This window comes from Sciurus vulgaris (assembly GCF_902686455.1).
Source record: "Sciurus vulgaris genome assembly, chromosome: 2".
NCBI classification, from domain to species: domain Eukaryota; kingdom Metazoa; phylum Chordata; class Mammalia; order Rodentia; family Sciuridae; genus Sciurus; species Sciurus vulgaris.
Window position 1 is genome coordinate 204,078,421 of NC_136462.1, and position 24,515 is coordinate 204,102,935.

The 24,515-nt window shown below is 44.5% G+C and overlaps 1 protein-coding gene across 2 annotated transcripts in view; it reads left to right on the top strand.

The window, feature by feature from the left end:
* Positions 1–24,515, top strand: part of PRPF6 (pre-mRNA processing factor 6) — a 52,609-nt gene that overhangs the window by 12,428 nt on the left and 15,666 nt on the right. For both annotated transcript variants that reach the window (XM_079127416.1, XM_079127417.1), the window contains 2 exons: positions 14,484–14,602; positions 15,808–16,026. In XM_079127416.1, coding sequence (XP_078983542.1) covers positions 14,484–14,602; positions 15,808–16,026 — 338 coding nt within the window. The remainder of the gene's footprint in view (positions 1–14,483; positions 14,603–15,807; positions 16,027–24,515) is intronic.

The window sequence follows — 24,515 nt, forward strand, 5'->3', positions numbered from 1 at the left end:
GGTTCCATATTTTAACTATTGTGAATTGTGCTGCTATAAACATGGGTATGCATGTATTACTGTGGTATGATGACTTTAATTCAGGGTAAATACTGAGGAGTGATATAGCTGGGTCACGTGGTTGTTCCATGCCTAGTCTTTTGAGGAACCTCCATACTGATTTTCATAGTAGTTGTACTAATTTACAATCCCACCAATGGTGTAAAAGTGTCCCCTTTTCTCCACATCCTCTCCAGCATTTATTATTATTTGTATTCTTTTTTAAAAATTTTAAAATGTTTATTATTATTATTGTTATTTTTTTTTTTTTTGTTATATTTATTTATTTATTTATTTTTGACCCAGGGATTGAATCCAGGGGTACTTAACCACTGGGCCACATCCCCAGCCCTTTTTTATATTTTATTTAGAGACAGGGTCTCACTGAGTTGCTAAGTGCCTCGCTAAGTTGCTGAGGCTGGCTTTGAACTCTCGGTCCTCCTGCCTCAACCTCCCTAGTTGGCTGGGATATCAGGCATGTGCCACCATGCCCAGCTTATTATTTGTATTCATGGCTGCCATTCTGACTCATGTGAGATGAAATCTCAGGGTAGTTTTTTTTTTAATTTTTTTTATTTTTTTATTTTTATTTTTTTTAATTGTAAACAAATGGGATACATGTTGTTTCTCTGTTTGTACATGGCGTAAAGGCATACCATTTGTGTAATCATAAATTTACATAGAGTAATGTTGTTTGATTCATTCTGTTATTTTTTTCCTTCCCCCCACCCCTCCCACCCCTCTTTACCCTCTATACAGTACTTCCTTCCTCCATACTTGCCCCCCTCCCTAACCCTAACTCTAACCCTAACACTAACCCTTCCCTCCCCCCCATTATGTGTCATCCTCCACTTATTAGCGATATCATTCGTCCTTTGGCTTTTTGAGATTGGCTTATCTCACTTAGCATGATATTCTCCAATTTCATCCATTTGCCTGCAAATGCCATAATTTTATCATTCTTTATGGCTGAGTAATATTCCATTGTATATATATATATATATATATATATATATATATATATATATATATATATACCACAGTTTCTTTATCCACTCATCAGTTGAAGGGCATCTAGGTTGGTTCCACAGTCTGGCTATTGTGAATTGAGCAGCTATGAACATTGATGTGGCTGTATCTCTGTGGTATGCTGATTTTAAGTCCTTTGGGTATAGGCCAAGGAGTGGGATAGCTGGGTCAAATGGAGGGTCCATTCCAAGTTTTCTAAGGAATCTCCACACTGCTTTCCAGAGTGGCTGCACTAATTTGCAGCCCCACCAGCAATGTATGAGTGTACCTTTCTCCCCACATCCTCGCCAACACCTGTTGTTGCTCGTATTCTTGATAATCGCCATTCTAATTGGGATGAGATGGAATCTTAGGGTGGTTTTGATTTGCATTTCTCTTATTACTAGAGATGTTGAACATTTTTCCATATGTTTGTTGATGGCTTGTAGATCTTCTTCTGTGAAGTGTCTATTCATTTCCTTAGCCCATTTGTCGACTGGATTATTTGAATTCTTGGAGTAGAGTTTTTTGAGTTCTTTATAGATTCTGGAGATTAGTGCTCTATCTGAAGTATGATTGGCAAAGATATTCTCCCACTCTGTAGGCTCTTTCTTCGCATTGCTGATAGTTTCCTTTGCTGAGAGAAAGCTTTTTAGTTTGAATCTATCCCAATGGTTGATTCTAGCTTTTATTTCTTGTGCTGTGGGAGTCCTGTTAAGGAAGTCTGATCCTAAGCCAACAAGTTGAAGATTTGGACCTACTTTTTCTTCTATAATCTGCAGGGTCTCTGGTCTGATTCCGAGGTCCTTAATCCATTTTGAGTTTAGTTTCGTGCATGGTGAGAGATATGGGTTTAGTTTCATTCTGTTGCATATGGATTTCCAATTCTCCCAGCACCATTTGTTGAAGAGGCTATCTTTTCTCCATTGCATATTTTTGGCACCTTTGTCTAGTATGAGAAAATTGTATTTATTTGGGTTTGTGTCCGTGTCCTCTATTCTGTACCATTGATCTACCTTTCTATTTTGGTACCAATACCATGCCGTTTTTGTTACTATTGCTTTGTAATAAAGTTGAAGATCTGGTATTGCAATACCCCCTGTTTCACTCTTCCTGCTAAGGATTGCTTTAGCTATTCTGGGTTTCTTATTCTTCCAGATGAATTTCATAATTGCTTGCTCTATTTCTGTAAGGTACGTCATTGGGATTTTAATTGGAATTGCATTGAATTTGTATAGCACTTTAGGTAATATGGCCATTTTGACAATATTAATTCTTCCTATCCAAGAACATGGAAGATCTTTCCATCTTCTAAGGTGTTCTTTAATTTCTTTCTTTAGTGTTGTATAGTTCTCATTGTAGAGGTCTTTCACCTCTTTTGTGAGATTGATTCCCAAGTATTTTATTTTTTTCGAGGCTATTGTGAATGGGGTAGTTTTCCTAATTTCTCTTTCTGAAGATTCATCACTTATGTATAAAAATGTGTTGGATTTATGGGCATTGATCTTGTAACCTGCTACTTTACTGAATTCACTTATGAGTTCTAAGAGTTTTCTGGTGGAATTTCCAGGTTCCTCTAAATATATAATCATGTCATCAGCGAACAGGGATAGTTTGAGTTCTTCTTTTCCAATTCATATCCCTTTAATTTCTTTGGTTTGTCTAATTGCTCTGGCCAGAGTCTCAAGAATGATGTTGAATAGAAGTGGTGAAAGAGGGCATCCCTGCCTTGTTCCAGTTTTTAGGGGGAATGCTTTCAGTTTTTCACCATTTAGAATGATATTAGCCATGGGCTTAGCATAAATGGCCTTTACAATGTTAAGGAATGTTCCCACTATCCCTATTTTTTCTAGTGTTTTGAGCATGAAGGGGTGCTGTGTTTTATCAAATGCTTTTTCTGCATCTACTGAAATAATCATGTGATTCTTGACTTTAAGTCTATTAATATGGTGAATTACGTTTATTGATTTCCTGATGTTGAACCAACCTTGCATCCCTGGGATGAAACCCACTTGATCATGGTGCACTATCTTTTTAATATGTTTTTGTATGCGATTTGCTAAAATTTTGTTGAGAATTTTTGCGTCGATGTTCATTAAGGATATTGGTCTGAAATTTTCTTTCCTTGATGAGTCTCTGTCTGGTTTAGGTATCAGTGTGATATTGGCTTCATAGAATGAGTTTGGGAGGGTTCCCTCCTCTTCTATTTTATGGAATACTTTGAGAAGTATTGGAATGAGCTCTTCTTTAAAGGTTTTGTAGAACTCGGCTGAGAACCCATCTGGTCCCGGACTTTTCTTTGTTGGTAGGCTTTTGATGACTTCTTCTATTTCAGTACTTGAAATTGGTCTATTTAAATTGTTTATGTCCTCCTCGTTCAGTTTAGGCAATTCATATGTCTCTAGAAACCTGTTGATGTCTTCGAAATTTTCTATTTTGTTGGAGTATAGATTTTCAAAATAGCTTCTAATTATGTTTTGTATTTCAATCCTGTCTGTTGTGATATTTCCTGGTTCATTCCGAATTTTAGTGATTTGGGTTTTCTCTCGTCTTTGTTAGTGTGGCTAAAGGTTTATCAATTTTGTTTATTTTTTCGAAGAACCAACTATTTATTTTGTCAATTTTTTGTATTGTTTCTTTTGTTTCAATTTCATTGATTTCAGCTCTGAGTTTAACTATTTCCTGTCTTCTACTACTTTTGGTGCTGTTCTGTTCTTCTTTTTCTAGGGCTTTGAGCTGTAGTGTTAGGTCGTTTATTTGTTGAGTTTTACTTCTTTTATTAAATGCGCTCCATGAAATAAATTTCCCTCTAAGTACTGCTTTCATAGTGTCCCAGAGATTTTGATATGATGTTTCTTTGTTCTCATTTACCTCTAAGAATTTTTTAATTTCCTTCCTAATATCTTCTGTTATCCATTCATCATATAATAGCATATTGTTTAATCTCCAGATGTTGGAATAGTTTCTGTGTTTTACTCTTTCATTTATTTCTAACTTCAATCCATTATGATCTGATAGAATACATGGTAGTGTCTCTATCTTCTTGTATTTGCTAACATTAGCTTTGTGGCATAATATATGGTCTATTTTAGAGAAGGATCCATGTGCTGCTGAGAAGAAAGCGTATTCGCTCTTGGTTGGATGGTATATTCTATAAATGTCCGTTAAGTCTAAATTATTGATTGTGTTATTGAGATCTATGGTTTCTTTGTTCAATTTTTGTCTGGAAGATCTGTCCAGTGGTGAGAGAGGCATGTTAAAATCACCTAGTATTATTGTGTTATGGTCTATTTGGTTTCTGAAATTGAGAAGGATTTGTTTGACATACATGGATGAGCCACTGTTTGGGGCATAGATGTTTATGATTGTTATATCTTGCTGATTTATGCTTCCCTTAAGCAGTATGAAATGACCTTCTTTATCCCTTCTGACTAACTTTGACTTGAAGTCCACATTATCGGAAATGAGGATGGATACTCCAGCTTTTTTGCTGAGTCCATGTGCATGGTATGTTTTTCCCCATCCTTTCACCTTTAGTCTATGGGTATCTTTTTCTATGAGGTGAGTCTCTTGTAGGCAACATATTGTTGGATCTTTCTTTTTAATCCAATCTGCCAGTCTATGTCTTTTGATTGATGAATTCAGACCATTAACATTCAGGGTTATTATAGAGAGATGATTTGGTTTCCCGGTCATTTGGTTCATTTTTTAAAATTTTATTTATTTATTTGTTTGACACAACTTGTTTCCTCCTTTATTTGACAATTCCTTTAGGATAATTTCTCCCTTTGCTGATTTGCTTCTTTGTTTTTTATCTCTTCCTCATGGAATATTTTGCTGAGAATGTTCTGTAATGCTGGCTTTCTTTTTGTAAATTCTTTTAGCTTTTGTTTATCATGGAAGGATTTTATTTCATCGTCAAATTTGAAGGTAAGTTTTGCTGGGTATAAGATTCTTGGTTGGCATCCATTTTCTTTCAGGGCTTGAAAAATGTTGTTCCAGGCCCTTCTAGCTTTTAGGGTCTGGATTGAAAAATCTGCTGATATCCGTATTGGTTTCCCCCTGAATGTAATTTGGTTCTTTTCTCTCACAGCCTTTAAAATTTTGTCTTTATTTTGTATGTTAGGTATTTTCATTATAATGTGCCTTGGTGTGGGTCTGTTGTAATTTTGTGTATTTGGAGTCCTATAAGCCTCTTGAACTTGATTTTCCATTTCATTCTTCAGATTTGGGAAATTTTCTGATATTATTTCATTGAATAAATTGTTCATTCCTTTGGCTTGTTTCTCTAGGCCTTCCTCAATCCCAATAATTCTTAAATTTGGCCTTTTCATGATATCCCATAGTTCTTGTAGATTCTGTTCATGATTTCTTACCATCTTCTCTGTTTGTTCAACTTTGTTTTCAAGGTTAAATATTTTGTCTTCAATGTCTGAGGTTCTGTCTTCCAGGTGTTCTATCCTATTGGATATGCTTTCTATGGAGTTCTTAATTTGGTTTATTGTTTCCTTCATGTCAAGGATTTCTGTTTGTTTTTTTTTCAATATCTCTAACTCTTTACTGAAATGATCTTTTGCTTCCTGTATTTGCTCTTTTAACTGTCGATTGGTGCGATCATTCAATGCTTGCATTTGCTCTTTCATCATTCAGTGCATGCATTTGCTCTTTCATCTCATCGTTTGCTTCTCTGATCATTTTAATTATGTACATTCTGAACTCCTTTTCTGTCATTTCTTCTGCCATGCTGTCATTGGGTTTTATTGATGTAACATCTAGATTTGTTTGCAGCATTTTCTTTCCTTGTTTTCTCATATTGTTCAGGTTATCAGTGGACCGCTGAGATATTGCAGATTTCCTCTATTGACTTACAATGTCCCTGAAGATTTCTATATATATCCCCCCTTAGCCTTCAGTAGGCTGAAGTCTTGGAGGAAGTTGATAATGCGGTGCTCCACAAGGAAGCTGCCTCTCTAGGAGTGGTGGCTTTCAGGTGGGGTATAATCCCTGCTAGTGGGCAGAGGTGCCTCTACTTGTTGACCAATGGTCATCCAAAGGGGACCTAGGCTGCGGGCTGAGGCAAGGCCTGTTTGGGCCTGAGTCTCTGGTTTTACCGTCCTTGTGGGGAAACCTCACCCAGCAGGGAAGACTCACCCGGTGGGGAGGTCTCGCTGGTCAGTTCCCCTCCTAGAGGTTTCCCTCAATTTACAGCTACCGCCTGGGCTGGGCTGCCTTCCTCTGCAAAGTTCCCAGGGGCCCGGCCCTACCTCCTGGGCCTGGGAGCCTCACCCTTCGCAGATGAATCTCCTTAGGCTGCCCCTCCTCAGAGAATCTGCCCGCAGGCCTGGAACCTTCGCTCCGCCCTAAGCCTGTCTCTGTGCGGCTCTTCTACCCAGAAGCCTCCTAGAACCTGGGACCCTGCTCTGCACCTAATCGCCTGGCTATGCGGCCCCTCCTCTGAGCAGCCACCTGGGGCCCCGTACAATCGCTCTGAGTCCCAGAGACCCGCCACACGCCTCTTCCTCCAGACAGCTGCCCAGTATTCCGGTGCGGTCACTAGGAGTCCAAGAAACTCACTGCGTGCCTCCACCTCCCACCAACCACCCGTAGCCCTGGGCAGTCAATCACTCCGAGTTGAAGTGACCCTCCCCGTTCCTCCTCCTTCTCCAGATAACCCCCCGAGTGTTCAGGAGCGGTCGCTCTGAGTGGCTCTGAATCCACGTGACCCGCTGCACGGGTCCTCTGGGCAACCGCCCGGAGCTCTGGTGCGGCCACTCAAGACCAAGCGACCCACCACGCTTCTCCTCCAGGCAGCCCCCCTGTGTTCAGGCGCTGTCACTTTAAGTCCAAACAACTCACCACTCGCCTTCTCCTCTGAGCAGCCGCCTGGAGCGCTAATGCAGTTACTGTGAGTCCGAACGACCCGCCGCGCTCCTCCTCCTCCTCCTCGTCCTCAGGGCAGGCCCCGGTGTTCAGAAGCGTCGTCCTGAGTCCAAACAGCTCGCCGCGCAGCTTCTCCTCTGGCAACCGCCTGTAGCTCTGGTGCAGTCACTCCGAATCCAAGCGGCCACGTTCCTCCTCCTCCTCCTCAGGCCAGGCCCCGGTGTTCTGAGTCCACACAGCTCTCCTCGCCACTCCTCCCCTGGGTAGCCGCCAGAGCCCCAGTGGTTGCTCTGAGTCCCAGCGCTGTGCTGAGCGGCCTCCTTTACCGCGCTCCCAGTTGTCCAAGTTCACTGCTCCAGTGGGGGGAGGGGCGTTTCGCCGGCAGCTCTACTTCACAAAGTTTCCTGCGTTCCGGGACCACCGTCCCATGCGGGACGCCTTCCCAACGGGTGAGAGTCACCCGGCTGCTTTGAGTTGGTCCCAAGTGTCTCAATATCTCCTCTTTTGAATCCTGAGTCCTGGAGCAACATGAAATGCAGCCACCCCTAGGCCGCCATCTTGAAACCTCTCTCAGGGTAGTTTTGATATGCATTTCCCTAATTGCTAATGATGTTGAACATTTTTTCATCTATTTGTTGGCCGTTTGTATTTCTTTTGAGAAGAAAGAAATTTAATTCCTCTGCCCATTTATCAATTGGATTATTTGGTTATTATTATTTATTATTTATTTTGGTACTGGGAATTGAACTCAGGGCCACTCGATCACTAAGCCACATCCCCAGCCCTATTTTCTATTTTATTTAGACAAAGGGTTTCACTGAGTTGCTTACTGCCTGGCTTTTGCTGAGACTGGCTTTGAGCTCAAGATCCTCCTGCCTCCGCCTCCTGAGCCTCTGAGATTACAGGTGTGCACCACCGGGCCCAGCCTCATGATTATGATTTTTTGACGTAGAGTTTTTTGGGTTTTTCATATATTCTAGATACTGGTCCTGCCAGAACAGTAATTAGCAAAGGTTATCCAATCTGTATATTCTCTCTTCACATTCCTATTTCTTTGTTGTGCAAAAGCTTTGTAATTTAATGCCATCCCATTTACTAACTCCTGGCATTATTTCCTGGGTCTTATTAAGAAAATCACTGTGACTGTGTGTTGGGAGTGTTGACCCTACATTTTCTTCTAAGAGTCACATAGTTTCTGGTTTGGTTTCAAGGTCTTTGATCTACATAGAGTTGGTTTTGTGCATCGTGAGCGAAAGGGGCTGTTTCATTCTTTTATATGTAGATAACAAGTTTTCCTAGTACCATTGGTTAAAAGACTCTTTTCTCCAGTGTATGTTTTTGGTACCTTTATCAAGGATCAGATGATTGTATCTGTGGGTTTGTCTGTGTCTTCTGTTCTGTACCTCTTGACTGTGTGTACGTTGTTATGCCAGAACCATGTGGTTTTGTTACTGTAGCTCTGTAGTATGATTTGATGTTGGTTATTGCGATGCCTCCATCATTGCTTCTTTGGCCTGAATTTGCTTTGGCTACCTCCACCAGACCTGATGATCCATGCTGCCTGCCTGCCTGCCTGTCTGCTTTCTTTCTTCCTTCCTGTACTAGGGATGAAACTCAGGACCTAAGGCACGCCAGGCAAGTGTTCTACCATTGAGCTACAACCCCAGCCCTTTTATTTTGAATCAGGGTCATAGTAAGTTGTCCACACTGGCCTCAAACTTGCCATCTTCCTGCCTTAACCTCCTGAGTAACTGGGATTGCCACCATGCTGCTTGGAACAAACGCTGGTCAGAAGGCTATTAGGCAGTAAATCTGTGCAGATGTCTTGTTCTGCCTGAATTTAGCCTAGGTGCAATTGGGTGTGTTTGTGGAAGCAAGGGGTCTTTGGTGGGGTTTCTTGCTCTCCTTTTTCAGATGTGTATTTGAAGGAGAATCAGAGTTGCCTTAGGACCGTGTACTGTGATAGGACCCTGCAGACAAGAGCTTTTGGATGGGACACCCCTTATCACATGCAGCTTTTGCCCTCTTACTGTCTGCTATATGTGACTCCTATTCCCTGGTTCTCCCTGAATGTGTGACTCGTGTGTTCCACCGTGTTTCCTGTTGGTTCTCATGGTCTAGTTTCTTGTGTGCAGTGCTTAAGGCCCATCTCATAATGAGGCCAGGAGCAGAAAGTTAGCACTGTCTTGGTTTATAGAAATCAACTTCTTGTCTGTTTCATCCAGAAAAATAGTTCTGTGGTGAAAAATACATTAAGTGCTATGTAATTAGTGTTGTTTATTTAGGAAAACCCTACTGAAGTAATTTCCCCTGCTGCAGTCGGATGAGTGCTAATGCATGTGTTTGTGGTCATTCCCTGTTCACCACCAGATTGTCTGGTTTCATTTCTAGTTGGCTTCAGATCTGGAGGGGGAGTGTGTCATGGAGATGGGCCCTGAGAAGGAGTGTTGGGGATTGTGGAGGGATTGCCTGTCTAGGGCCCTCGTGGACCTTGTAGGGAGGGGCCTCCTGGCTCTACTCACTTAGACAGATGCTGCACCAGAGTGAGGGAGCTTCAGATCACCACATCGGCCTGCTACTGCTCCCTGATCCTGGTCTTGGCTGGCCCCTTCCCTTGGGGAGTCCTTGGAAACAGCATACTTTATCTGGGGTGCCTGCAGCAGAGCCCAGAGCTGCTGCGCTGAGTTGTTGGTGAGTTCTTAAGATAGGCACCACAGGACGGACCCAGCTGTAAAAAGGAGGCGAGTGCCACTGCATAGTGCTTAGGACCCCGCCAGTTCACGGGGCTTGGCAGGCACATCTCTGTGAGCTCTGGGTTGCAGTTGGTGCAGCTGACACCCTAGTTGTTTATTTGAAGAACAAGTTTTAGTTACTAGTCTGAGATAAGAGGATGCTGAGTAACTTTGGGCGTGTGTGTGACTTCCAAGTTCAGTGTCTTCCATCTGTGAAAGGAGGGTTGGGATCAGGGGAGGTGGTGTGGCCTGTGCATTCACTGGTCAGGTGGGTGTCCCATGAGCAGAGTGCCCTGGAGGGGTCAGGCCATTGGGTGTCTCTCTTCACCTCCATAAGACAAGGCCAGCCCTGGTGTGTGGAAAGCACTGTCTCTGCCAGTCAATGCAGGTGATGGAAGTGGGACCATGTGCTCAGGTCCACAAGGCAGGCAGCCTCTGGTGGCTGCACTGATGTGTCCTGAGAGCACAAGAACAGCACAGCCCTCAGTGCACTGGATGTCCCCCTGTAGGGTCAGGTGGCCATGGGACGGGAGGTCCTGTTGGCTGCTGTGTGGTCATATCTTCATGTTTAGAATGCTTTCCCATTTCTGGCCCACTGAAGGTGTGTGGCTCCATCACTGGGCCGACTGCACTACAGTGCTTCCTGTGCTATTGCTGCTACATCAGGCTTCTGTGGGTGGGGTAGTCTTAGCTTGCAGAGATATTTAGCCTAGGAGCCCTGTGAAGAACTGAGTTGTTCAGCAGGCTCTTGTGGGCTGCTCTTGAACCACTGATGAAAGGTGCTGGTTCTCGTAGAGGTTGGAGACGTGGGGTCTTGGGGTCATCATGCCCCCTCTGGGTGAAGTCAGGGACTCCACAAGTTCAGTCCCACCAGGATGCCCTGTTCTTGAGACATGGAATGGTGAAGTCTGGAGTCAGGAATGGTGACACTTGTGTGTATTTCCAGCAACTCGGGGGGCCAAGGCAGAAGGATGGCAAGTTTGAGGCTAGCCTGGGTAACTTAGTGAGATCCTGTGTTAAAATTAAAAGGGCTAGGGGTGTAACTTAGTGATAGAGTACTCCTAGGCTCAGTGCCCAGCTTCCCCTCCCACCCACACATGTGATGGGGAGAGGAAATTAGTATATAGACAATCCTCCCTTGCTGGAGAATTGTTCTGTGCCACCTGCTGGAGGCAGGACTTTCTTCTCCCACTGCTATGCCTAACTGAGTGCTGTGCTTGTACAGGTGACCCAGACTTTGCCTCCAAAGAGTCTGCATCTCTGCTGGTTTTGCCTGTTCTGACCATTGTAGTCCCATAACTTTTACACTTGGAAATGCTGAACCTGGACTCAGGACCTTCTAGGCTTTAGACATGATCTTCCAGTGTGTGTTGGTATCTTGGTTTCACCCTGGGAATCAAGGAAGGTGCATGAAGAAACCAGAGAGACGGTGGAGCTGCAGGCATGTGCTCGGTTGGCACCTCCTGCTTTGGGACGAGGCTTCTGATGGCTGGTGCACAGGGTGGAAGTGGGATACAGGGCCTTGGGAGCTATGCAGGCAGCACTGTGCCTTTAAGACTGGTTTTCTGCTGTGTGACTGGTGTCTGTGCACAGGCACATGCTGCCTCCAATAGGGTTGGGGCCTGACTTTGGGGCGTTTTTCTCAGCCAGTGTTCCCACTGCTCAGGAGGATCGGCTGCCAGCCTGAACAGGAGGCTGTGCCCTACAGGAATCAATGTAGATCAGTCTTCTAATTGTCTCACACTCGATTTCACATCAGGACTGTTTGTTACCAGTGTGCCGTGCAAAACCCCATAAACCTCAGGGTTTTTTTCTTTCTTAGTTCCCAAAGCTGCAAGTATGGGCCAAGGGAGGCAGGTGATTGAGCGGCCTCCAGTTATGGGTGGCATCATTCTGTGGCTCAGTCAGCTTAGCAATGCTGTCCCTGCCTTTGGTCTACCCTCTGTCTCCTCCTTTCCATTTTACCTAATGAGGCCACTGTCAGATCCACCTGATTTTGAGGCTTGGTCTGTAGGTAACACTGAGTTCATGGTGAGAGTGTGTTGCGTGGTCACCTCATGCTCCTTAACCAGGTGATTGCTTCTCGCCAGGACTGCTTCCCAGGCCACTTGACCACTGAGCCACATCCCCAGCCCTATTTTGTATTTTATTTGGGGACAAGGGTCTCCCTGAGCTGCTTAGCACCTTGCTAAGTTGCTGAGGCTGGCTTTGAACTCACGATCCTTCTGCCTCAGCCTCTTGAGCCACTGGGATTGCAGGTGTGTGCCACCAGGCCTGCCTACAATTTGCTTGTTGACACTGATTTTCGGTGTTCAGGAAGTGTGGACCTTGTGGTGTGTGGCCTGTGTCACCTGCTGCTCTAGTCACTTGTCTCCCTGTGCAGCCATTATAGAGTGAACCCTAAGTTTTAGCATGTTCCCCTAAAAATATGAAGGCTCTTTTTACACTCAGAATACCATGCTACATCTGAAGTCATAACAACATCACAGATATGACTTATTGTCTTGTCCAGTTTCCATAGTGCTCAACTTTTCCGCATGTCAACACATGCCACAGGCACTCACATGGTTGGTGTGAATCAGGACCAAGTGGTGTCTTTGACTGATGTGTCTTTTCTAGGTTGGTGGGTGGTTTTTCCTGTATATTCTGCTCACTGCAGCCATGAGGCTTAATGTGGGTCTGTCATTTCTTGAATCTTCTTGAAATCAGGAGGTAAATCTGGAGGCTCTGCAGAATCAGGCTTGGTTGGTTTTTTTTTTTTTTTTTTTTTTTTTGGCAAGAAGTGTTGGTTACAGTGCATCAGGAAGCACAAAGGCCCTCTCCTATTGGCAGGTGAGATGGCCCAGTAGCTGAGTGTTCTTTCTGGAGTTCTTTGCAGCCTTTGGGCTCCTGCCTTGTGTAGCAGTTGACATGTGCTTGTGCCCATTAGGCCACTAGGGTGTGTACAGTGGTGCTATTACAGCTCTCCTACCATTTTTGATTGTATTTTCAGAATTATTCTAAAGAGATCTTATATCAGTATTGTTTACTGAGTTTATTCAAGAAAGAATAGGTGCCGGATTTGTTCTTTTTGTTTGCCAGCTTTCAGAATAACTAGTGGTTCTCCAAGATGACTGGGATATCTGTTCATTTACTAAAGATTTAAAATCAGGTGTGTGTGTGTGTTTGTTTTGCTGGGAATAGAAGACAGGGCCTCATGTAATAGGCAAATGCTCTGCCACTGAGCCACATCCTCAACCATTTTATTAATTTTGCGACAGGATCTCACTAACTTTCCCAGGCCAGTCATGAACTCAGGGTCCTTCTGCTCAGCCTTCTGAGCAGCTCAGACCTGAGGAGTGCAGTGGTGCCTAGATAATGGGCTTTTTTTTTTTTTAGCATTGTTGCATTTCATGGGTCTGGGTAGCAGTTCAGTACTGCTGAGCTCTTGGGTGTTGCCTGTCATCTTGAGCATTTGAATACACTGCGGTTTTATAGTAGTCCCTCATCCATGGTGTCACTTTTCCTGGCTTAAGTTACCCACATGGTCAACCGTGGCCCAAAAACATAAATAGAAAATTCCAGAAAAAAGTAGTTCATTGGTTTTAAGTTGCTTCTAAGAGTGTGACATAATCGCATGTTTTCCTGCCTGGGACAGCATCCATCCTGTCCAGTGCCCTAGCGCTCCATGCTGTGTATCCTGCCTGCCTGTTCGCTACTTAGCTGTCATCTCAGGAATCAGGGCCTGCTGCATACTGCAGGGCTTACTCCACGTGAGGTGTGGTGCTGTGACTTTGGACTGTGACGCCCATGCACACGGGTCGACTGTGCTCTTAGACCTTCAGAGTATCCCATCGTCGTCCTATAAGTTGTCTTAGTTTGCTCTTGATTTTTTTTCCTTCTTTTTCAAGTTCCATGTGATTCGTTTTAAGAGAAAGTGTGATTCTAAGGTCTTTCTCATGCTGGTCATTTTTTGTTTTTTAACATTGTATTTAACAAGTCACTTAGAACTCAGGCGTGCCATCTGTTGTCCTCCCAAGTGCTCCCTTGCCCTGCCAGGATGCAGGCATTGCCTGCCTCACCAGTGCCCCCAGGACTGTAGCTAGTCGCAGCCCACTGCTTGATTTTCACAGCCACTTGTCTTTTTTTTTTTTTTTTTAAGTTGTAGGTGGACTCAATACCTTTATTTATTTTTATGTGGTGCTGAGACTTGAACCCAGGGTCCACATGCACTAGGTGAGTGCTCTACCACTGAGTCACAACCCCAGCCCCATTCTTTTTTTGTGTGTGTACTGGGGATTGAACCCAGGGGCACTTGACCACTGAGCCATATCCCCAACCTTTTTTTTATATTTTATTGAGAGACAGGGTCTCTCTGAGTTGCTCAGGGCCTCACTAAGTTGCTGAGGCTAGCTTTGAACTCACGATCCTCCTGCCTCAGCTTTCCAAGCTGCTGGGATTACAGGCATGGCCATTATGCCTGACGAAGCCATCCTCTGACACCTTCCACCAGGATCAGTTCCACCTGTCCTCACAGTCATCACAAGTGGGGCCTTCCAGTGTCGCTGTCCTAGGACTGGCTACTTTTACTCAGTATGTTGTTGAGGTTCATTATTTCACCTGTGTCCTGAGTCCTGCCAGTGTGGACCAGCAGGCTTTGATTGTTCCCTTGCTTTTTGGGACACTCAGGTGCTCTCTTTGTCTTGTGATCTGACTTAGCTGAGCTCTGTAGCCCTTTTCTGTGGCCAGGGAGTCCAGCTCTTCCTGCTGGCAGCAGCATGCTCCTGCATGAATCTCCCATTTTGTTTCCTTTTCTGTGACCCACTTTGGTGTTTGCCTTTCCAGCCCTTGAGCATGTTCCAAACTCAGTTCGTTTGTGGAAAGCAGCTGTTGAACTGGAAGAGCCAGAAGACGCTCGGATCATGCTTAGCCGAGCTGTGGAGTGCTGCCCTACCAGTGTGGAGGTGAGTGTGCTGGGCTCAGGAAGACCCAAACCTTTCAGCATCTGCGGAGGTCCACGTGGAGCATGGTCTCACCTGGACTCTGATTTCTGGCAGCAGAAGGCAGGGTTAAACCTAGGATGCTGCTCTGCATCGCTGCCAGGCAGGGTAGTAGGTGGTTCAGTGAGGCATGTGCTGCAGAAGTGCAGCGCGGGGTGGGTGCATGAATTGGGGAATGGGCGTGCAGAATGAAATCTTTGCTCACCCCAGACCACTATAGAAAACTCTTCAGGGACATGACTTCTAATGCAGCCCAGAGTTTGTAGGTGGAAACTGAAGGGTGGCAGGTGATACAAAGCAGTGTGCTGCCCTGCCAGCCCAGTGTGGCTCCCCTCCTTGCCTCATGGCTGGTGGGATTTCTTTAAGCATTGTAGTTAACAGCATTCTGTGCAGTGATTTTCGTCTTGGTTTTATGATATCTAGTATGTCTTTAATTATCCTAAGGGGCATTATGAAATTCTCCAGTTAATCTTATTTTATTGACATAAAAAAGAGCCCATATACATTTTGGAATTAGATGCTGCAGAATTAACAGATTTAGGATGAGAATTCCAGAAGGCTGAGCAGCCATCTCTCATCCAGCTCACCTTGCTCACCTCCTGCCCCAGCATCTGATCAAGAGTGCCATTAACTTTTCGTGTACCAGTCAGTTGCTAAGTCAGAAGCACAACCACATGGTCAGTTGATGAGAAATGCTGCTGTGAATATTTTGTGTGTTCTTGTTTAAACGGTCCTTGAAAAATTTTTCCCCTCAGTACTAGGGATTGAACTCAGGGCCTTGCACACGCTAGGCAAATGATCTACCACTGAACTGCATCCCCATCCCTTTTAAAATTTTTATTTTGAGTCATATCTCACCAAGTTGCTCAGGCTGGCCTCCTGCCTTGGCCTCCCAGGTAACTGAGATTGCAGACATCTGACACTGTGTGCAGCTTAGTTTTGAGAAAGCCTGTGCTGTGGGGCCCTTGAGCTTGGCTTACCTCAGGCCTGGAGGGTAGTACTCTGTGCCAGTGTACACGGTCCTCTTTCTTTCTTTTCCTATTTCTTTTTTTTCCCCTCTTTTGTGGTGCTAGGGATTGAAACCAGGGCTTTGTGCATGTGAGGCAAGCACTCTACCAACTGAGCTATATCCTCAGCTCACACTGTCCTTTTTCTGACACCCTCTCTAGCTCTGGCTTGCTCTGGCGAGGCTGGAAACTTATGAAAATGCCCGCAAGGTCTTAAACAAAGCACGAGAGAACATTCCTACAGACCGGCACATCTGGATCACGGCTGCCAAGCTTGAAGAGGCCAATGGGAACACGCAGATGGTGGAGAAGATCATTGACCGAGCCATCACCTCCCTGCGGGCCAATGGTGTAGAGATCAACCGTGAGCAGTGGATCCAGGTAGGCTATGCTATTCCACTTACCTGTAGATGTAGGGTTGGACAATCTCTGAAGGTCATCTAAACCACCCCTAGGACTTGGTCCTCCATTGCCCCCTCCAAGGAGCCACAAGCAAGTGAGCCTTCTGCTGTTTGGCTCTACTGAGTAGAAGTACTTTGTAATGGGACCTGTACCCTAACTCCCCAGCACTGTGTCCTGCCAGGAGGGCCCCTCTGTGCTGGAAGATGCTCACACCACCCTGCAGCCTGCCTTCTGTGCCATGGACATCTGCAGCTGGCTGCTGCTCCAGGTGCTCAGGAATATACTATCCCCTTCCTCTGTGGTTCTCCTCAGGAGGTTATGTCAACTGATGCCACTGCCTGTTCCTAGGTCTCTTGACTCTTCTCACACTCAGCACCTGTGCTTTGTTTCATAGGATGTTATTGTTATTCAGCCATGTGACTCCTTTCTGTGTTTGGCAATTTTGTGGGGAAGGGTACTGGTTGTTGAACCTTACTCATGCTAGGCAAGCACTTTGTCACAGAGCCACATCCTCAGCTCTTTTTATTTATTTATTTATTTATTTTGCAGTACTGGGGATTGAACCCAGGGTCTTGTGCTTTCAAGGCAAGCATTCTACCAACTGAGCTATATCCCCAGCCCACTCTTTTTATTTTGAGACAGTCGTTAAGTTGCCCAGACTGAGCAGGAACTCATGAACTTCCTGCCTCAGCCTCCCAAGTAGATGAGACTATAGGTATGTGCTCCTTTCCTTGACCTTGTTACTGTTTTTCTTTAAACTCTGAGATGCAGGGTTAGGGTTGTGGCTCAATGGTAGAGTGCTTACCTAATGTTTGCAAAGCCCTGGGTTCAGTCCCCAGCACTGAAAAAGAAAAAAGAAAAAAGAAAGAAAAAGACAAACCCTCAAGTACAAGACCTGAGGTTGCACATCTCTGACCTTAACCAACCAGGCCCAACTCCGTTGGTCCTGCAGCCTTGTTGTTGCTGTTTCTGAGGCTCTCCCTGCTCCTCTGTGCCCAGATCTCTAGCAGGCATCATGTTCCTCCTGCCTGACTGTCTTTAATGTTTGTTCAGTATAGGTCTGCCTACATAAATTCTTCCTGCTTGTGTGTGTCTGCAAATAGTCTTTATTTCACCCTTATCTTTGAAAGGTATTCCCGTTTGGTATAAAAGGTCAGGGTGATACTTCTTTCTCTAGTGAGCAGTGTGATGTCTTGGTTTGAATTCTTGCAGGTTTTTTTTTTTTTTTGGGATGGAGGTATTTATTGGGGTTTAAACTCAGGGGTACTCAGCCACTGAGCCACATCCCAGCCCTATTTTGTATTTTATTTAGAGGCAGGGTCTCACTGCATTACTTAGCACTTCACTTTTGCTGAGGCTGACTTTGAATTTGTGATCTTCCTGCCTCAGCCTCCTGAGCTGCTGGGATGACAGGTGTGGGCTACTGCATCCGACTTCTGGCAGTTTTTAAGATTTCTCCATCTGATTTTGATTGTAACATGCCTTGGTGTAGTGTTCTTCATGTTTCTTGTGCTTGAAGTTCATCAAACATTTTTGCCAGATTATTAAGCTATAATTAATATTGCATAAAATTCACTCTTTTACAGTGTGTGAGTCAAGTCAGGCATGGTAGCCACATCTATAATCCTGTGAAAAGTAGAAAGTTTGGTTGTCCATTTTCAGAATATAGCATTTAACCTTAGTTGTATCCAGTTGTAGCCATTTTAATTATTAGCCCTTATATTTGTTTGCCCCAATTTTAAAATTAGCTAATCTCTTAGATTGTACCCCTGAGCTCCTCCAGTCAGGGCAGAGGGCAGCGCTGTGTCACGGATAAAAACTGCATGCCAGGTTCTGGTAGCATGCCCTTCTGGAAGGAGTAAATGCCTTGCACACCCACTTTCAAGCACATGTCTGATTTCTTGTGGTACCTTAGTATTTCTAACAATCCCAGGGAGTTGGTTGACTGAGGCAGGAGGACACAAGTTCAAGGCCAGTCTGGAGGACTTAACAAGACCTGTCCCAAAGTAAAATAAGAAAGGGGATGTAACTTAGTGATAGAGTACTTGCTTAGCATGAGCAATTCCCAGCACCACAAAAAAAGGCACAGGGGAGCCCTGGGGTAGAATGCCCATGGGTTTAATCCCCAGCACCAGAAAATAAATAAAGTGTACAGTTGGAACAGAGAGGCAACATGTATCCCATTTGTTTACAATAAAATAAAAAAAAAAAAAAGTGTACAGTTGGGCAGTTTTCAGTATGTTCCTGGCTGTGCACCCTTCACTGTGGTCTTCCCCCTCTCCTGTTACTAGTAAAGGGATGCTGTGCCCAGCAGCCATCTATCCCCGATTCCCTCCCCTCCCCTTTCCTCTGTAGCCTTGCTTTTCTTCCTTCTCCCCTTTCTGCTTTCCTTTCTCTGGAAATTTGAGGTAAATGGACCTGTATAACAGCATATGGTCTTCTGAAACTCGGCTTTCACTTGGTATATTTTCAAGGGACATCCATGTTGTAGTATACATGTACCAAAATCCTTTACCTTTTATTTTATTTATTTTTTTTATTTTTTGATACCAGGGTTTGAATCCATAAGTGCTTAACCACTGAACCACATTCCTATTTTAAAATTTTGAGGCAGGTTCTCGCTAAGTTGTGTAGGTTGAGTTGCTGAGGCTGACTTTGAACCTGTGACCCTCCTGCCTTGGCCTCCCAAGCTGCTGGGATTGCGGGCATGTGCCATTGTACCCAGCTCTTTTACCTTTAAAAATTTTTGCCTTTTACACTTTTAAATTGGATTGTCTCGGTTGTTATTGTTGTCTGCTCTTTTATTACTACGTTGTATTAAGATTTAAGCTTTTTTTTTTTTTTTTTTAATTGGGGCTGGGAATTGAACCCAGGGCCTTGCACATGTTAAGCAAGTGCTTACCACTGAGCTATATCCCAACCCCCAGTTCTTTCCATATATTCTGGATATAAATCATTATCAGAAAGATGATTTACTTTCTTGACTACGTTGCTTATAGCATAAATATTTTTAGTTTTGCATATTAAAATTATATATCCAATTGAGCTTTCATTTTTGATCATGCTTCAAGTGTCATATCAGAACTCTCGCCTAACCCAGTCCTGTTAACATTTGCCTCTGTGTTTTCTGAAGGTTTCAATGTTTAGGACGGTGGCTTATTTTGAGTTAGTGCTGGCACATGGTATGAAGTGGGGGCTCACCTCATTCTTTGGTGTTTTTACATCCAGTTGTCCCAGCACCACTGACTCTTCTTATTACCCATCCAAATGGTCTTGGCATGCTTGTTGAAATTGGTGGGTTGTCCGTGTGAGGGTTCATTCTGAACGTGCTCCACTGGTCTGCATGTCTTTCTGCAGCACCACAGTGTTCTGACCACTGCAGCTGCAACAGTTTTGAAGTTGAGAAGTGTGAGTCCTGCTTTGTTCTTTTTCATACGGTTTTGGCTATGCTTACTTCTTTTTGTTTCTATATGAATTTTAGAATCATCTTCAGCTTCTGCCAAAAAGCCAACTGGTTTTTGACATAAGAGTGCATAGATTCAATTTGATCAATTTGAGAAATGCTGTCATCTTAATATTTAGTTGTCTGATCTGTGTGGGTGATACATTTTTTATTTTTTTAGGTCTTTAATCTTTTTCAGCAGTGTTTCAGTATGCAAATCTTGCACTTTTTTTGTTAAACTCATTTCTAAATTTTTTACATTTTTTTCACTGCTGGGTATTGATCCTAGGGCTTCATGCATGCTAGGCAAGCCCTCTACCCCTGAGCTATATTCTGAGCCCTGTTTTATTATTTTTGGTTGCTATTTTAAGTGGAATTTTTTTAAAGTTTTATTTTCAAGTTGTTGATAATGTGTGTATGTGTGTTTGTGCATGTGTGTGCACATAATACTGGTAGTTTAACCCAGGGGCACTTTACCACTGAGTTACATACTCAACCTTTTTTGTTTTTTTCATTTTGAGACAGGGTCTCACTAAGTTACTTAGGGTCTCAATAAATTGCTGAGTCTGACCTTGAACTTGCAATTCTCCTGCCTCAACCTCCCACCTTGCTGGGAATACAGGTGTGCACTACCATGCCCACCCCTCTTTTTTTGGTACTGGAGATTTAACCCAGGGGTGCTTTACCACTGAGTCACATCTTCAGCTGGCTTTGAACTTGCAATCCTCCTTTCTCAGTCTCCAAAGCCTTTGGGATTATAGGAGTGTGCCATTATGCCTGGCAGCCCCAGTCTTTTTTGGTACTGGGTATTGAACCCAGGGGCGCTTTAACTACTGAGCTACATTCCCATCCTTTTTTGTATTTTACTTAGAGACAGGGTTTCGTTGAGTTGCTTAGGGACTCGCTAAGTTGCTGAGACTGGCTTTGAACTTGTGATTCTCCTCCCTCAGCCTTCCGAGGCACTGGGATTATAGGTATGCACCATCCCTACCTGGCCCCAGCCCTTTTTAATAAATTTTTTTTGTTTTTTTTTGTGTCAGGTTCTCCCTCGCCTGCCCAGAGAGGCCTAGTACTTGTGATTCTCTTGCCTCAGCCTCCCAGGTTGCTGAAGTCACAAGCATGACCACCATGCATTGCTCAGTTTTGCTTCTTTTCCATCTGGGTGCCTTTTATCTCTTGTCTGAATCTCCGGGTAGAAACTTCAGTACTGTATTGTATAGAAGTGGTGAGAGACTCCTCCTTTGTCTTGGGTTTCTGACATTCTAGGGAATGTTCTTCCCACTAAGTATGACGCTAGCTCATATAGTTAACACACCATTCATTTAAAATAGATTTCTCTTTTTTTAGGCGGGAATACCAGGGATTGAACTCGGCCAAGTGGCACTTGGCCACTACGCCACATCCCCAGCCTTATTTTGTATTTTGTTTAGAGACAGGGTATCACTGAGTTGCTTGGTGTCTTGCTTTTGTTGAGGCTGGCTTTGAACTTGTGATCCTCCTGCCTCTGTCTTGTGAGCCGCTGGGATTATAGGCATATGCCACTGGGCCTGGCTAGTTTCTCTATTTCCTTTTTTAATTTTTATTTATTTTTTAGTTGTCAATGGACCTTTACTTTGTTTGTTTATATGTGGTGCTGAGAATTGAACCCAGTGCCTCACACATGCTAGGCAAGCGCTCTATCACAGAGCCACAACCCCAGCCTAAGTTTCTCTATTTCTCTGTCTTTAAATTCACATACCTTTTTTTTCTACAGTGTCAAGATGTATTTTTCATCTCAGATTGTTTAGTGTTCATTTCTAGAAATTTAATTTTGGCCTTTTCTCCACGCCCCTCCCTGACTTCGAACACATGGAATACAGTTACAGTGAGTGTTCCAGCCTCTTTGTCTGCTGCTTTTAACAGCTGTCATTTTGGCTCAATTTTGAGAGATTGTCCCCTTCTTGTCGTGGAATCTTGCATGTGTGGTTTGTTGCTAAACACTGTGAAGTTGACCTTGCTGAGTGCTAGACATTTTTACCTTCTAAATATTCTAGAGCTTGGGTTTTCCCTGGTTTTAGTGTTGGAGTGCAAAGTCACTTGGAGAGACTTTGATCCTTCAGGTTTTGCTTTCATGTGTTGTAATTCAGGGCCCAAGGGGTATTCAGCCTTGGGCTGATCCCCCCATCAGACCTGGACTTCTTTGTGTCTTGTCCCAGTTCCTTGTGCCCTTGAGGTATTTCAGCCTGGCTGGGGACAGTAGGCACTGGTCGGGGCTCTGTGTGTGGTCCCAGGGTTGCTCTCGGTAATCCTTCCAGTGGTTCTTTTTGGATGGGGGTGCCCTGATTGGACTCATGGGTTCTCCCTACAAGGCAGAGCTCTGGGGTTCTGCCGTGTATTCTCATTCTCGTATTTGGTTCCGTATACTCTGTCCTCCCTGGTTACCCTGGCTCTCTCGGGGTTACCTCTGCTCGGGGAGTCCCCTCTGTGGCCTGGAAATCCCCAGGCAGTGAGCTTGGGAACCATGGAGCACCCTCGACTTTTTCCTGTGTCTCAGTCCTCCCCATGTGTAGCTCCAGCCACTGCTGCCTGTGTTTTGTCCAGGTTGTCTGCCTGTGTTGGGCGAGGGTCTGTGCTGGCAGTGGCAGTGCTTTCCCAGCCCCAGGGCACCATGACGGCTGGTTCTGCCCTCCCGAGGGCTCCCTCTGCCCGGACTCTGAGGTCCTTATTGCAGCCCTAGTGGTGGTGGTTCGTGGAGTCCAGTGAGCCAGGGTTCCCTAAGCCCCTCTGAGTGCACTTCCTCCGCCAGCAGTGCGTCCCATTTGCTCTCCTAGCCTGTGTTCTCCAGCTGCTTGAGAAGAACACTGCATCAGGTGAGGGAGGACACCTGTGCCTGATTCGTAGACCACCCTGCTGTGGACCCAACTTGGGGGAGTGGGACCCATCTCTGAGCCTGTGCCAGAGTGCAGGCAAACTTGGCATGAACTTGGCGGTCTGTTACCTGCTCCTGCTGTGTGTGCTGTGCTGAAACGTGACCACTCCAGTTTCCTCGCCAGTCATTTTGGGTCACTGTGTTTCCACAGTGCCCTGCAGTGAGCATTGTGACTTCCTGGTGTCTTGCCTCCTGAGCAGCGGTCACTGTTACCAGCCTCCTATTGTGTGCCAGATTGTGATTGCTGTTGTGTTGTGACGTCTGGCCCTTCCTTCTCCCCTCCAGTGCAGCTTCCAGGCACCATGCTCCTGAGAGTCCTAGAGGTGCAGCTCAGGGTCATTCCCTGCCCAACCCAGGGGACTCTCTTCCACAAACACTGTGCATTTTTCCTTTTCTTTTAGTCTTGCTGGACCTTCCTTCACTGCCTTTGCTGGGTTTTCCTTTTCTTCTCAGTTTTCTAATAAGTGCTGCTAGGTCAGTCCTTAGCCTTGTTCTGCACTTCTGTGTTTGCCCATTGCTTAGAATGCTGTTTGTGTGCCAGGAATCCTCAGGTATGCCATCTCCTGTCAGGGGACATGTAGGGGGACTCCTGCTGCTTTCTGTTTGCAAACCATGCTGTGAAAATGTGCTGTGCACACGAGAATGAGCTCATATTGTGACTCCCTTGAGGTGGAGTTGCTGGTCAAGCGTGCATATGCTTTATTTTGATGGAGGGTGTGAAGTTGCCAGCTGTAGAAGTCATTGTGTGTGCTGAGTAGTGTGAGGTATGTACCTGCCTTCACCAAGCAAGCCAGCCAGCGCACACCTCAGTGTCACTGATCCTAAAGAGGTGCCAAAATGGCTTCAGCATCACAGTGAAAGTGGCCAGGCATGGTGGCACATGCCTGGAATCCCAGGGGCTCAGGATGCTCAGGCAGGAGGATCAAGAGTTCAAAGCCAGACTCAGCAACTTAGTGAGGCACTAAACAACTCAACAAGACCCTATCTCTAAATAAAATATAAAAAAAGGGTTGGGGCTGGGGCTCATTTATTAAGCACCCCTGGTTTCAGTCCCAGTATTGAGAAAAAAGGAGTGAGTGACTTCGGATTTCTTTTTCCAATTGTTTAAATTTGTTTTTATTTTTATTTTTTGGTGAACCATCTGTGTCCTTTTCTGTTTCCCTGTTGAATCAGTGGGATTTTTTTTTTTTTCTGGTACTAGGAATTGAACCTAGGGGTGCTCTGCCACTGAGCTACATCCCAGCCCTTTTTGTGTTTTACTTTGAGACACGTTTTCACTATGTTGCTGGATCGGCGTTTTGTTTTCTCATTAATGTGCAAGATATTTATTTTATCTCAAATCTTTAGTCATCATTTCTGCAACTCCTGCTGTAAAAGTTGGTTGGTTTCTCTCTGCATATGCTAAAATTTGCTTTCTTGAAGCAAGAGTTCTTTGCTGATGTTGGTCTACCCAGTGGAAGGCTCTGTGATTGGTTGCCCCTGCCTCCTGGGTTTCTGTTACACCTCCTGTACACCTGGCTCCCTGCCTGTCATGTTCGTCTGACTGGGTCAAAGCATTTCCTTCTTTTTGTCTTGAGTTCCAACCTGACAAATACAGTCTTTCACTCCTGCTACTTTGAAAAAGTTTCCTTAGCATAGGAAACTGTAGCCACTGAATGACCTAATATAATCACTTGTGCACAGTAAGTGCTTACTCATAGTTCACTGCATGGATGGGTATGCTTGCATTTAGTCGTTCAGTATTTATTTTTTTAATATTTTTAAATTCTAATTAGTTATGCATAACAGTAGAATGCATTTTGGCACATCATACATAAATGGAGTATAACTTCTCTTTTTGTCTGGTTATGCATGATGTAGAGTCACACAGGTCATGTAATCATGTATGCACATAGGGTAATAATGTCCAGATCATTCTACTATCATTCCTATCCCCATGCCTCATTCAGTATTTATTGAGCAGTTGTGTGGTGGGTGGCAAGGACAGGTACTCAGGAAACAGGGCAGACATGGCAGAGGTGTTTAGTCAGAGCCCTGAGCTGTGCACCACCGTCTAGCCATAACATTTTCCATTTCAGGCACTTGACTTCAAAATTCAAAAAACAGATTTGTGTCTCT